This window comes from Xenopus laevis, chromosome 1S, assembly GCF_017654675.1.
Source record: "Xenopus laevis strain J_2021 chromosome 1S, Xenopus_laevis_v10.1, whole genome shotgun sequence".
Classification (NCBI taxonomy): domain Eukaryota; kingdom Metazoa; phylum Chordata; class Amphibia; order Anura; family Pipidae; genus Xenopus; species Xenopus laevis.
Genome location: NC_054372.1, coordinates 106018095 through 106032170, shown reverse-complemented (window position 1 = coordinate 106032170; position 14076 = coordinate 106018095). Strand labels below are relative to the sequence as shown.

The 14076-nt window shown below is 37.1% G+C and overlaps 1 protein-coding gene across 1 annotated transcript; it reads right to left on the bottom strand.

Moving 5' to 3' along the window:
* Positions 1-1546: 1546 nt before the first annotated feature.
* XB5909790.S (MGC80314 protein S homeolog) lies at positions 1547-13256 on the bottom strand. The gene is given in 5 exon segments (NM_001092053.1): positions 1547-2037; positions 4000-4065; positions 4923-4982; positions 6495-6599; positions 13134-13256. Coding segments are annotated over 5 exon segments (318 nt in total). The 5' UTR covers positions 13158-13256; the 3' UTR covers positions 1547-1974.
* Between the last annotated feature and the right edge of the window lie 820 nt (positions 13257-14076).

The following is a 14076-nucleotide window of genomic DNA, read 5'->3' as shown; positions in this document are numbered from 1 at the left end:
CAGGCCAAGAAAAATACAGGAGCGGCATATGCGGAGGATTCTGTGGTTACAGACAACCCAAAGATCACCTCCAAAGACCTGCAAGAATATCTTGCTGCAGATGGTGTATCTGTACATTGTGCAAATTGCGCTGAATTGTAGAACAAAGAACATCTGTATGGCAGGGTGATGAGAAAGAAGCCCTTTCTGCACTGATGCCACAAACACTTGTTGTATGCAAAAGCTCATATAGACAAGCCACAGTATTTTTGGAACAAAGTGCTTTGGACTGATAAGACAAAAATTGTCACAACAAAAAGCAATTTGCATGGCGGACGAAGAACACCACATTCCAAGAAAAACACCTGCTACCTAATGTCAAATTTGTTGGAGGTTCCATTATGCTGTGGGGCTAGTTCAGGCATGGGGGAAGAAGAACACCACATTCCAAGAAAAACACCTGCTACCTAATGTCAAATTTGTTGGAGGTTCCATTATGCTGTGGGGCTAGTTCAGGGACTGGGGCCCTTGTTAAAAGTCGAGGGATGGATGAATTCAACCCAATATCAACAAATTCTTCAGGATAATGTTCAAGCATCAGTCACAAAGTTGAAGTTATGCAGGGTTTGGATATTTCAACAAGACAATGACCCTAGTGGCTCTTTTTCAAGTGTACACTTGAAAAAGAGCCACTAAGCTTGAAACATGTGTTAAATAAAACTTGCAGCACAGCACCTGCAGTTGTTGAGCCCGTTTGTCCACAACTCCAAAGATTTTGCATATGCACTAGCCTAATTGGGACAGAGGCCATGGCACAGGCAATTAATCGTCTGCATTGGTACAATCTCTTTTCCAAGACAATGTCCTTAAACACACTTTAAAATCTACAAAGGCATTTATGCAGAGGGAGAAGTACAATATTCTGGAATTTTCTTTTTTTTTCTGGCAGTATGCTGGTTTAGTTCCCAGGGAGGTTGGCTTGCATAGTTTTTTTTTTTTTTTGCATGACTACAGATGCATGATTGGAGAACTCCATGGCACATTTTCTGTAACAAAAAAGGCCTATTTCAAAACACGATCGGTGGCGCTTGGAATAAATATTTAAAATCTTTTTCTTCTATGGCCATTACCCTCCAGTTGTCATACAGAGAATGGACCATGTTCTGATGACGAGAGGGGGGGGGGGTTTGCCACAAGGTTTTCAAATGCTTTCCTATCAGTAGCATTATTTATGACAAAATAAAAGTCTGACAACTTAACAAATACAGGAAGTTAAAAATGGTTAACTACCTGGTTACAGAAATACAATCCCCCCCCCAGCTGGACGTACAAGCTGTGTAGTCTGTACATTGCTCTGCAGCAAAATATGCACAAGGGTCAAAAGGAAAAAATTCTGGACCTTATGACAGAACAACTTATTTTCTATATTTGACCATTAAGATTTAGCTTTCTTTTTAATGGCATCACAAACTGCTGATTTTTTTAGGAGGCTTAGAGGAATTATCCTGCCCCTTATATGTAAAAGAATAAAGCAAAGCCAAGGTATTCACCTTCTTCTAATTCAGAATCCAATTAAAGAGCCTTTATTAGCAGATTCACTGGATAAGAAGTCCTCATATATATAGGGTTCATATTTGGTCTGCTTTTTAAATTGTTCTCAGATTGCCTAAAGGATTTAAGGGTATGGCAACACTGCACCCTCCATTCACATATTCAACGTGCAATGTGCCCCCACAGCTTATTAATTTTGTCCTCACTTGAACCACATTAATTTATATATATAAAAAAAAAGTAAATTGTAGAGAAAAAAAAAAGCCATTTAATAAAATCTTTCATGAATTGTTCTTATATGGCATGATAATTTTTGTTTTGGACAGAACTGGGACTAGAGTGGCTGATCTTTTGAGAATGCAATAAGGACATTATACATATTTATATGGAAATGCTAGTTTAAACTTCAGTAAGTGTAGCAATTGATATAGTTGAATATCTTGTTTATTTCAGCGCCTCCACTTTCTGAATAAGGCTAGATTGATTCGCTCCACTGAATTCATCTACCTGTAGAAAAAGTAACATGTCATTAAGGAGCTACAACATTATGAAATCTATACTCTATTGCATACATATTTTAATTTCACACTGCATACATTTCCTGCCACACTAGCTGTTTAGAAAAGACTAAACACAAAATGAAAACCTGCAAAGGTGCTCAGAAAAGCATTACAAGCAAGCATTTAATTTTTGGGGTTTACATCCTCTTGGACTACCTTTAGGAAACATGAAAAAATTGTACCCAAGGGCTCTTTAAAGGAAATTTATACCCCAGAACAATGTAGTTCTCTATGAAAAGATATTGCATAAAATGGCTCATATGTAAAAGCCTGCTTTGTGTAAATAAACCCTTTTCATAATAATATACTTTTTTATTAGCATGTGCCATTGGGTAATCATAAATAGAAAATTGCCATTTTAAGAAATAAGGGCCACCTTCTGGGATCCAAGGTGCACACAAACAAAACAAACAAACTATACATGTTAGGTCACATGAGCCAAATAACAGACAGAGTTCTGTTACAGTTAGAGTTGTAGTATGTCTGGCCAAGTGATCTCTGAGGCAGCACAAAATGGTGGTTCAAGGTAAGAGATGTAAAAGGGCAATATTTAATCAAATATATACACCGGTTTGTAAGATTTTTTAATATGCCGCTTAATTTGATATAAACGATCTTTGCTTAAGTATTCTTTTTGGAGGTATAGTTTTCCTTTAAAAACAGTGGTTAAATTTGTACAGCAGTAACCCATGGCAACCATATCAGATGTTTGCTTTCATTGTTCAACCTGCAGTTGGCTAAAAAAGGTCAGTCATTGGTTTGTTTCTGTCCATGTTTGCCCAGTGTTTAAGACACTGGAGGGATCATTTATAAAGGGAAATATACCCTCCATTTTTACATAAGATAATTCAGTTGGGTTTACATAAAAAAAGATAAACACTGAACTTCAAGAAAATAAATATAAAAAAATATAAATGACTTTTACACAAACATACCTAATTGCACAGACTGAAAGAAAACCATAAGGGTATAATCATACAGCTGCTCTCTGCTTTTTTTTTTTTCAGGTGGAGAGAAGCGGATCTGCTCTAATCAGCATCTCCCTATAACTGCACTCACGATCACACCTTCCTCCTGTGTGCAGCTATGCGGAGCAGAGATTGGCCCAAAAATGCCTGCTTTCACATTTCTTGGGCTGATCTCTGCTCTATGTAGCTGCATGCAGGGAAGCTGGGATTCTCAGTAAAGCTACAGGAGATGCTTAAGCCGAGGTCAACACTGGAGATGCCTCCTTTCGACCATTTGGCCTGCCTTCAACATCAGCTCCTCTGTGTGTGAGCACACACAAGATGACTGGATTAAAATCAATGGAGCAGGGGCACTGAGCAGATCTGCTTCTATCAGCCTGAAAAAATATTCAGGCTGACAACAGCCAGAGCCTTCAACCTGTGTGCTCATAGCCTTAGGGACCATGGGAAATTAATTTTTAAACTGTGGAATTAAGTATTTTTGTGTAAAACAAAGTAAATTTATATTTGCAAGTTCCGTGTTAATGCACCTTTTCTAATAAGCCCAACTGAATGAGCTCATATCAAAAAAGGGGGTATATTTTCTCTTCATGCCATTACAAAATGCAGATGTTCTGAAATGAAGAAAAATGCAACACCATTATTCTAAATGTATTTCTATTCGGGAGTGCTGTTATTTTGCAATTAAATCAATCATGGATTTGCATGTTCAAATTTCTATGTGGATAAATTCTAGTTAGGGATGCACCAAATTCCAGATCAGATACATTTGAGCCTTATTCAGCAGGATTCAAATGCAAGTGCCTGGCGATCCTGAACTTTAGATCACATGATTAAGTAAATAAGTGCACAGGTTCACCACCCCCATCTGCATATACATTTTAAGGTTCAGATTGGGATGAATATTTCATGCAGGATTCTGGAGTCAGTCGAATACATACCTTTATTCCATTTTTATAGAATTGAAAGGTCGGCATGCATTTGACATCACAGTGGGCCGCAACATCCTACAAGGTGAAAAAAAAAGCACTGGTAACGGCTTCTTAACAATATTAGACTGTTTGCTAGTACAGCAGACTAATTCATTTAAAAAGTTTTCAACACACAAGTGCTTGATTTTTTAAAAAAATAATAAAATAAAATTCTAAGTAAATGTGCAATACACTTTCATTACAGATTTTCTATGGCTTTTAAGTTATTTGTGTTACTATTGAAAGCAAGCGTGTTCCCTTTCTAGTCTCTGCCCTGATGGCTTTGGCTTTTGAAACAATGTAACACAAGCCAAGGTACTTGCTTTTGCAACATGGTTTAAAAAAAGTAACAACCAGGAGTTACGCAAATGCTGCTTTCAGTAGCAATTACATTTACACAGAACTGACAATTTTTAATTGAATTGATATTGAAAGTTGTATATAGTCGTGTTTTCTTTTATTAGGCATAACATTTTTTTGGGTTAACATGTCCTTTAAAGTGTTCTAAATTTAGAGAAGAGAAAAACAAAAAACAATCCCGATGCTGGCCTATGAACCATCTCGTCTAAATGTCAGGATAGAATGAAGCACAATAAAGAAAATCACTTCCCAGAATCACACTTAATAATTTCTAAGAGAAACTTTTCATTTATACCATTTTCTTAAAATGGTTGTACATTAGCTAAAATTAACATTTTAGGAATTCAATGAACTTACACAAGAAGTATAGATAATTTAATATGTTTTGTTAAAGTAAAATATCACATCACTTTAAGGATATTTAACAACATTTAAAGCACATTGTGTTTGTACATGAACTAGGCTTAAGCTTGTAGTAAGCAGTGGGCTATTCTAATCTTTTTTTTTCCAATTTTAAAACATGCAATACTCACTTGTGCATCATCAACATCCACTTTCAGGAAAACAGCATCTGGATTATCTACACTTAGTTTCTGGGGAAAGAAAACAGTCTATATATTTTGGACTTTTAAACAATATATATTGTTGTTCAACCCTCGCTGGAGAGAGAGAGAATTGTAAATTAAACTGTAGATATGAAATCCTGACCTCCATACTAGGGATGTAGTTCCAAAGAGGAACACACCAGGAGGTGCAAATATGTTAAGCACCAGTCCAGGAATCTTTTCAGCATTTTCCTTGCAGTTTTATAGATCTGTGTATATAAATGTAAATGATTAAAAATATTGTGTGTCAAACCAATTGTTTGCACATTGACATGTAATTTTCGATGGCAGTAGTTCATTTCGATAAATTCGAAACTTTTACAGAGGTTAAAAAATAATACCCGCTTGAAGTGGGATACGTAAATCAACAATACAAAAGACAAAAATTGTGCCAGCTTGTAATATTAAGTAGTAACTCTGGCTCATTCTTCCAGGCAGACCTGCTCCAAGACAGATTACAGCTTTGCACCTCAGTTTTCAAATAGTGCCAACAGTACATTTGAGGTCATATTAAACTTCTTGTATCAGTTATTTTTTGTGTTTGATCCATGTATATGTATTTATTGTACAGCACTGCAAACTATGTTGGTGCTTTATGAACGTAAATTTTTTCATTTACCTAACAAATGCAGTCCCATACCATGAGGCTACCATATTCATACTTCATGGTAGGTATGATGTTTCTTGAGGTGTGGGTAGGTAAAATGTGTGCCATGATTCTGTCATGATTTTTATGTTATCATTTTATTACTAAATTAATCTGTGTCCATTGGAAATATTTTAATGCCATTTATTTAACTACTATTAGTGTGTAGGCAGCCATTTCAGGTCATTGTGCCCGTGATGTCAAAAACAACCAGAACTTCACAATGGAACAGCTTTTAGATAAACTATTCTCATACTCAATGTAACTGGAGGAGTCATGACTTGTGTTAGCCGGACTTGGATTTTTACAACAGCTACCACTAGATGCATTTGGGAATTTTTAGCAATGTAGGTGTCAGAAAGATGATATTTTATCACCTTCCCATTGTTCCAGTTGATAGTCTTCTAGGGGAAAGAGAGGGGGTGAGATCATTCCAACTTACATTGTAGTAGTAAAGAGTGACTGAAGTTTAACCAACTAGCCCCACATCAAAATTCTAAATTAAATATATAAAAAAAATCTGTTTGCTCTTTTAAAAAACAGATTTCAACGCAAAATTTTGCAGGAGAAAATACTTGTAATTTATGGATTAAAAAATAAAGAAAATTGTTATTCCTGTGACAGAATTTAAAATAAAAAACAAATATGCCAGAACTAAATGTCTGTATGATTTGTTTTTCAGTAAACTTTAAATACTTGGAATACATTTGAAAGGCACTGTATGTTAAAAAGAACTAATCAAACCAATTTGAGCTTTAGGGTTCCTTAAGATTGTAATAATTACTTCTGCAACGCTATTGCAATAATACAGTAATGTGTGTTTGGAGTCTGAACTGAAGTTTTTCATAGCTCACCTCAAAGACAGGCGCAATCATTTTGCATGGACCACACCATGTTGCTGTGAAATCAACAACTACAAGTTTCCCCCCAGCTTCTTTCAGTACCAATTGGAACTCTTCCTAAAAGAAAAAAAAACATTGCAATGACTACAATGATTTTAAAGTTGATTCCGCCAGGTTATATATCTCCTCTGCAAGGACAAATGTTTAATATATAATTATAAATACGGAATAATGTATCTCTACTGTAAAAATATAGGATTAAAAGTCTCCAAGGCCATAACCATATTAATGTCAAGAAACTCTTAGGTAACTTCTGTCATTTTACAACAGGCAGTAGATTATAATACACAAGTTTATTAGGTTGTGACAGAAATGACATCACTAAGAACCAATTATAACTGAAGCTTATATTATAGTGATTATTATTTATTTACAGGATATTTATGGTTTGTTAATTATAGAATAATTAACTCTCCCCTAGCTCCATCCAAAATAATATAGTTTCAAATCTCAAATGCAAAGTATAATTTTGATGACAAAGTGCCCTTAATTTTGAATGCCAACACTAAATTAATCGATCAAGGAAAAAAACAATCATGGAAACATGATATAGGATGTGTGGGTCAGGAAAAACTCAACCCGCACAACCTTAACCAACACCCAACCCAAACCTGCAAAATTCAGGTGTTTTCATGATATTACCCTGCATTGCATTTGTTTAAAGATAAACACTCTAGTAAGTACACACTATGTGTGCTCAGTAGGAGTATTGAAAAATTACCACATTATCAAAAGATTTTGCCAGCAGAGTCTGATTGACCTAATAGAGAACCACAGTCTATTTCCCTGCATCTGAGGGCAGAGTCTGATTGGCTACCTGTGTTTCTGCAGAATGATCCTTAGGACACAACCATCATCACTTTTTAATGTCAACACAAACCAGAGAGGATGAATCAGGAGATCAAATAAAAAGCATTACTTTTGAGGTAATAGTTTTTAGTTTAAATTGGACATCTTAATTTTTTTTTAATCACGGTCTACATGAGGAGGGTGGTTCAAACATCTCCTTTAAACAGAGGAATATGTATAATGTACGTATTCTAATTGAATGTGTTTCAATAAGTTAAAGATTATAAAATTTGACAATATTAAAATTGTCTCAAAGCAATAAAAGCTTGAAAAACAAGAAAAAGACAAAACAGGAAAGCAAATAATTAAAAATTAAGATTAATTGGAGAATAGTCCAAAATATGCCATTTTATAACATACTAAAAGTTAATACAAGGATGAACTACCCCTTTACCCTAGTAGCGTCAGCAGTGAGCTCGTCTATTCCACCTGTAGGCTTAGTAGTACCAACAAGGTAAAGCCATGCAGCCCTACATGCATAAAATTGGTCCGTCAGTTTAGCTGATGTTCTACCATACACTAATTTAATGGCTGGAGGCAATTTCAACAAAGATGATTGGAGGTTTGAAAGTTTAATCTGCCATTACACCATGTCAGAAAGCCTAATACATCAATACATGAGTAGGAGTAGCAGAGCCACAGCTTCTACATTTCCTGCAGTCTGATAGTTAGTCCAAAGGTAGTGGCTACTTGCACAGCACCAAATAGGTGTCGTGGGCTGTACAGTTAAATAAATCAGATGGCTTCACACCCTCAATGCTCTGTGCTCAAAGTTTTACCGCAAATGTACTTGTACGGAACCCATCAGTTCAGCTAAACACCAGACAGTATTACTCACAGTAAAAGTTTAAGGAAAAAATATCCCCCACCTTTTGATATTAGCTCAGTCAAGTAGAGAATACATATATAAACAATGAACTGAACTTCTAGAAATACAAATTTTATTCCTACAGAGATCCCTGGTTCCACAGATTGAAAGGTCAGTTTCCTATAACCCCCCCCCCCGACTCCCACTGTAAAGCAACCCCTCCTAACTTCCATCGTCAAGTATTGAATTCTAAAACTAGGACTTCAAGTCACTCGGTTTCCAAAGAATCTGTGCACCACCCACTACGGAAAGTTCAAAAACTTCACATCCCAGAATTCATAACTTCAAACTGGAATAGTGAGGTACAGTGTTGCATTTTTTAGCATAAGGGATCTTGGGAAATAGCTTGTTGGGATTAACATGGTATCCTTGAATATGTGGAATGAAGTGTTTAAAAAAAATTGTACACTTTTCTGCAGGTTTTCATGAGACACTTATATAAGATACAACAATCCTGTGATTTCCTTATTAGGAAAAACACCCATATTGTAAAATATACCCATATGCAAGAAAAACAAGTCACTTGCCAAGCATGACCATGTTTGTAAAACAAGATTCATTTTTTTCCAGTACGCAAGACTGGGTTTTAGGTAGGGCAGTATTACCCTACTTTGCAAAATGGACTGTATGTAGAATGCTACACATTGCAGTGACTTTGTCTTGTCATTTTCAATTTCACAAGTTCTTAGCCTTTGGAATGCAGCGAAAAGGTAACATGCAAAAGATGATTAGGCCACAATTCAATATGTACACTAAGGCAAGGATCTAAAGTGACAGTATACAGGAATTCAATATCAGGTTTCATACTGGAAAAGAGAGAGAGATCTCAAATTACACTGGCAGTGAGCAGGGCTCAAAGAGCACACAGCTTTGTTTAAAGGAACAGTTCAGTTCAGCCTATTTACCCAGTTTTTATTTTTACAATGTACAATTCCTATAATAATTTAATTATGTAACAAACAGGGAAGACCTGAAAGCCCTAATAATTTAATTCAGGCACTTAAGTGTACAAAGCTGTATTATATGCTTTTGTGTTCAGCAGTTCAACGCAGATTAAATTCTGGAAAGCTGCTGAAAATGACATTAAACTCAATGACAATTTTTAAATGATGTTGTTAATAAGTGTATCCTGATTTTGTGTTACATTGTCAAAAACAGAAGTGAGTGGAGAACAGAAAGGGTAAAATGAATACTCTCAGCTGCAAATATGTTTACAAATACATTTAGAAAATTTAAATTTAAATGTTGGCCTATCTTTGGCCTACAGACTCAGTCTGGACTCCTTTAATATGTATTAGATAAAGAAAAACCACAGAGCTAGGAAAGAGAATCACTACTGGTCAGAGATGTAAATACGGCAGAGAAAATATAGGTATGGGACAGTTATCCAGAATTCTCTGGACCTGGGTTCCAGATAAGGTATGGAGATCCAAATTACACAAAGACTCCTTAAGTCTACTAGAAAATAAACTGATAAACTTAATAACCGGGGTTTGTTACAAATAAGGGTTAATTAAAAATTGGCTAGGTTCAAGTACAAGGTACTTTTATATTACAAAGAAAAGGGAAATAATTCTTAAAAATAAATGAAAGGGATATTTAGTCTAACAGTTCATAGAAAATGCAAATAATGTCATCAGATCTATAGATGGAGGTGTTCAGGTATTCTGACTTGGCTTCAGAAAGGGGTGAGAAGCAAAATTCTTCCAATTAACCCTTTGCTCACCTGAATGGCAGTCACTTGGACCTGCACAGTGCTCTCATGGGCATTTCTGATTATCCATTCAAGTTAACTGGGGGCAATTTGAATTGTTTTGCTACTGGTATGTTGAGCTTGAGATTGTTATAGATCTTCTCCAGGCCCTGCCTGTTCCAAATGAGATGATTGTACAGCTACAAAGTTGAACTGGCCATTCCCACTGCGTCTCATCCCCTCCCATTTCTCAGCAAACCCCACCCTTTTATGGTTGTGCTCTGCCAGGTCCATCAAAATGGGGACTGCATGCACACAACCTGAAGATTGATTGGCATCCTTCAAGGCAAAGGGATGAATACTGCCATGGCTTAACTGCCTGGGAAAGTGGCTAAAAAATGCAATAGTGGGATGATGAATGGTTAGGCAGCATTAATAAAGATTTTAGGCAGGTTTCACCAAAACAAAATACATGTTATTACTGTATATTTTAGTCTGCCAGAATGCCATGGAAAATGCTTATTAGCTTTTCTCTTTAAGTCCTGTTTAAAGAAACCATAACATCAAAAAATTAAAGTGTTTTAAAGAAACAGTTCAGTGTATAAATAAAACCATGTAAAAAGATAGTATATGCAAAGTAAAAAATATTTCTGGTATAGTTAGATTTAAAAATGTAATATATAAAGACCGGAGTGACCTGATGTGTAACAAAACATCCTGCTTTTCTGCTCTCTAACGCTGAGTTAGTCAGTGACTTTAAGGGGGGTACATGGGACATAACTATTCAGTGAGTTTGCAATTGATCCAAAGCTTGCAGCTCAGATTCAAATGCAACAGTTATGACCCATGTGCCCGCCCTCAAGTCACTGATTGATTACTTCATGGTAACAAATCAGTGAAAACCAAGAGAGTAGCAAAGCAGGAAGTAATGTTATGTTAGAAATCCATTCACTCCAGCCTTAATAGATTACATTTTTGGCTATATTGGTAACATTTTTTGTCATTTTGCACAGCCTAGCTATCTACCCAGTTTTTATTTGTATACCGTACAATGCCTTTAAAGTAATGAAAATATAATGTGCTGTTGCACTACACTTGTACAACTGGTGGGTCTGCTACTCAAATTATACTATAATTTATGTAAACAAGCGGTTGTGTAGCCATGGGGGCAGCCATTCAAAGCTGAAAAAGGAGAGAAGGGACAAGATACACAGCTGATAACAGATATGCTCTATAGTATACAATGGGATTCTTCACAACTTATCTGTAATATACGGTGTTTCCTGTGTATCTTGAGTGGCTGCCCCCATGGCTGCACAGAAGCTTTATGTAAAATTATAGTAGAGTTTCTAAAGCAAACACACCAGTTCAGGGTCATTATATTGTTATTCCTGTAAAACACAATTTCAATTTTTTTGTTTTATTGTTCCTTTACTAGACAGTTGTCTTCTGGTTTCTAATAACAGTGAAAGAGCCTCAGGAAAGGTAGTATTTTGTGCATGTTTAAGATCCAAATCTGTCAAGTGGTTCAACTACACTGGAAAATGCTTCCACAAATTAACGTCTATGAAATGGATATGGAAAAAAATAGAAGGTTGTGCTTGTCAAATCCTTCTTGGGCTAAAATTTAATTTCTAGTTAGATAAGTGGCACCAACTAGTCCATCTAACAGTATTCAGTCAAATCTGATAGCACCTGTACGTAAATCAATTACCTCTACAAGGCCTAAATCAGGATGGTCACAGAAAAATTCAAGATAAATTATGAGCTACGCAACTCACTCTACAGGTATTACAACATTTAGAAAATAAAAACAAATTATGCAAATATAATTTGAATAGATAAAAGGTTGTATGCAGGATCTAGGTTTTCCTCTTTCATTGATCTAGTATAAACGTACTGAGCTAGATATTACCAATCTTCTGGCAGCAAAGTGACCAAAGCAGGGATTAAAAGTGATTTAGGTTTTCTTCTTTCATTGGTCTAGTAAAAACTTACTGAGCTAGATATTACCAATCTTCTGGCAGCAAAGTGACCGAAAGCAAGAGTAAAAGTGATTTAGGTGTTCCTCTTTCATTGATCTAGTATAAACTTACTGAGCTAGATATTACCAATCTTTTGGCAGCAGTGACCAAAAGCAGGGGTAAAAGGGACCCCTGAAGATTTAGGTAAACACGCTACCTTATAGCCACAGACCAACTTATACAAACACAACATATATCAGGTGTTAACTGGGGAACTGAGGTCTTGTTATCTGGACTAGCAACAGAATCATCATCAAAAATGCAGTCTCACCCAGTCCCCTGGTGTGGCTGCTTAACCTTTTACATACTAAAGGGCATTATTGCCAAAACGGACTGTATTTCTTGTTAAGGAGTTCAACTCATTCAAAACGCATGTTCGTGGGACCCTGACATTGACCATTGTTAATATTAGTCATTTGAAAAGGACAGTGTCAGAATAATGTGCATAGGAACACCTTTACTAGTAGTGTTGCCACCTGGCCGGTAAAAATGATGGTTGATCCCAATGTTATTAACAGGGGAAAAAGATAAATATATAGGAAGGCCGGTATTTTTTTCAAGAAAAGGTGGCAACCCTATTTACTAGTAAACAGAAAATGCAGCAACAGTGCAAAGTGTGTTCCAGGTAGAGTACCCAGTCAGCAAGCACAGGTCTACTGAACTTTAAATAGTTAAATGAAATGGTTAATCTGTTGCTATGGGTGAGGTGCCCTGAGGTAAACTTTGAACCTGCTAATATTGCATTGGTTAGTATGTTCTGAGCCACCTAATAACCAGGGTAAAAGGTCTGCTAACAGTGGATTACATTATAAAGTGAATAATGGACTATACTAGGAAGTTACCAGCTATTTTAATTTAGGGTCCCTATAAGAAAGTGCTGAGTCAGACGATATTTCATTTTTCTTATTATCCCCTGCCTTCACCAACTATAATAATTAAAAAACGAAATACATTTTAGAAGAGAAATCATGAGTTTGTAGCATTTCTAGTGGGTGTGCTGGTTATACTGTAGGCACAGTCCAGCCAAGGAGAATAAAGACCAGCTCGTGGGTCGTCCCTAAACACAATCCTACTGAATGAAAAACTGGAAGCCTGTACTTTCAAAATATCTTTGTGAAGGAAGCAACTTCCAGCGTTCATAATAGTTCCCAGCTTACCAAATTCTCGATGTGTCGAACCATATTGGCGTTTGCGGACAGGCGACTTCGACTAAATCAGCGTGACTCTGCAAGAACTAGCTAATGCCAAGCTCGGAAGATAAGAGATTGTCAGAAAGGGCGGGCCAGGGGATAACGTATACAACAATGTCTTTCTATTGTAGCGCAGGAGAAAAGGGCGAGGTCTAAAGCGCAATAGGTGGCTCCACTTAACGCCGTAGGCCAATAAACAGAGGCCAGCCGTATAAAGGCGTGGCCAGTAGCAGTGCTTTCACGAGAGAATCACGCACAGTAAGGGAGACTGGGGGTAATGGGTGCGGCTGGAGACCATTTGGCCGCATTATGGCGTCAAAGAAAGATGGCGGTAGGCTATTCCGAGAAGGGGGAGTGGGCTATAGGAAATGCACCAGCTTCAGTGCGTCTAGGCCTCGTATGAACCAAGAAAAGTGGGCGGTGGCGCTCATAACGGTTTCTACCAGGGGTGAGGTTGCAATCACATGATGCCACGTGACTTAACTTCGCGTGGCGCTGCTGCCGCTGAGCGCGCGCTTTTGTAGGCGAATATGGAAGTCGTGTTTCTCGGATGGTTTTCGGCACTACTGAAGGGGGTTATGAAATAGTTGTTTTGCGTTTGGCTATAATATAAAGTAGACGAACGGAAGTCGACTCTGCGACCCCCTTATGAATAGAGAAGACGTGGCAGCCTGACTTGCTTCAGGTTCACAGTTACCTGTCGGGGTTATTTATCAACACTGGGCAAATTCGCCCATGGGCAGTAACCCATGGCGACCAATCAGGTTGCTGCATTCATTGTTCTACTTGCAACTGGCTTTATAAAGATAATCATTGATTGGTTGCTATAGGTAACTGCCCATGGGCAAATTTGCCCAGTGTTGATAAATGAGCCCCTCTGACTCGGGCGATCCTGGCCCCTCCGCCGCCT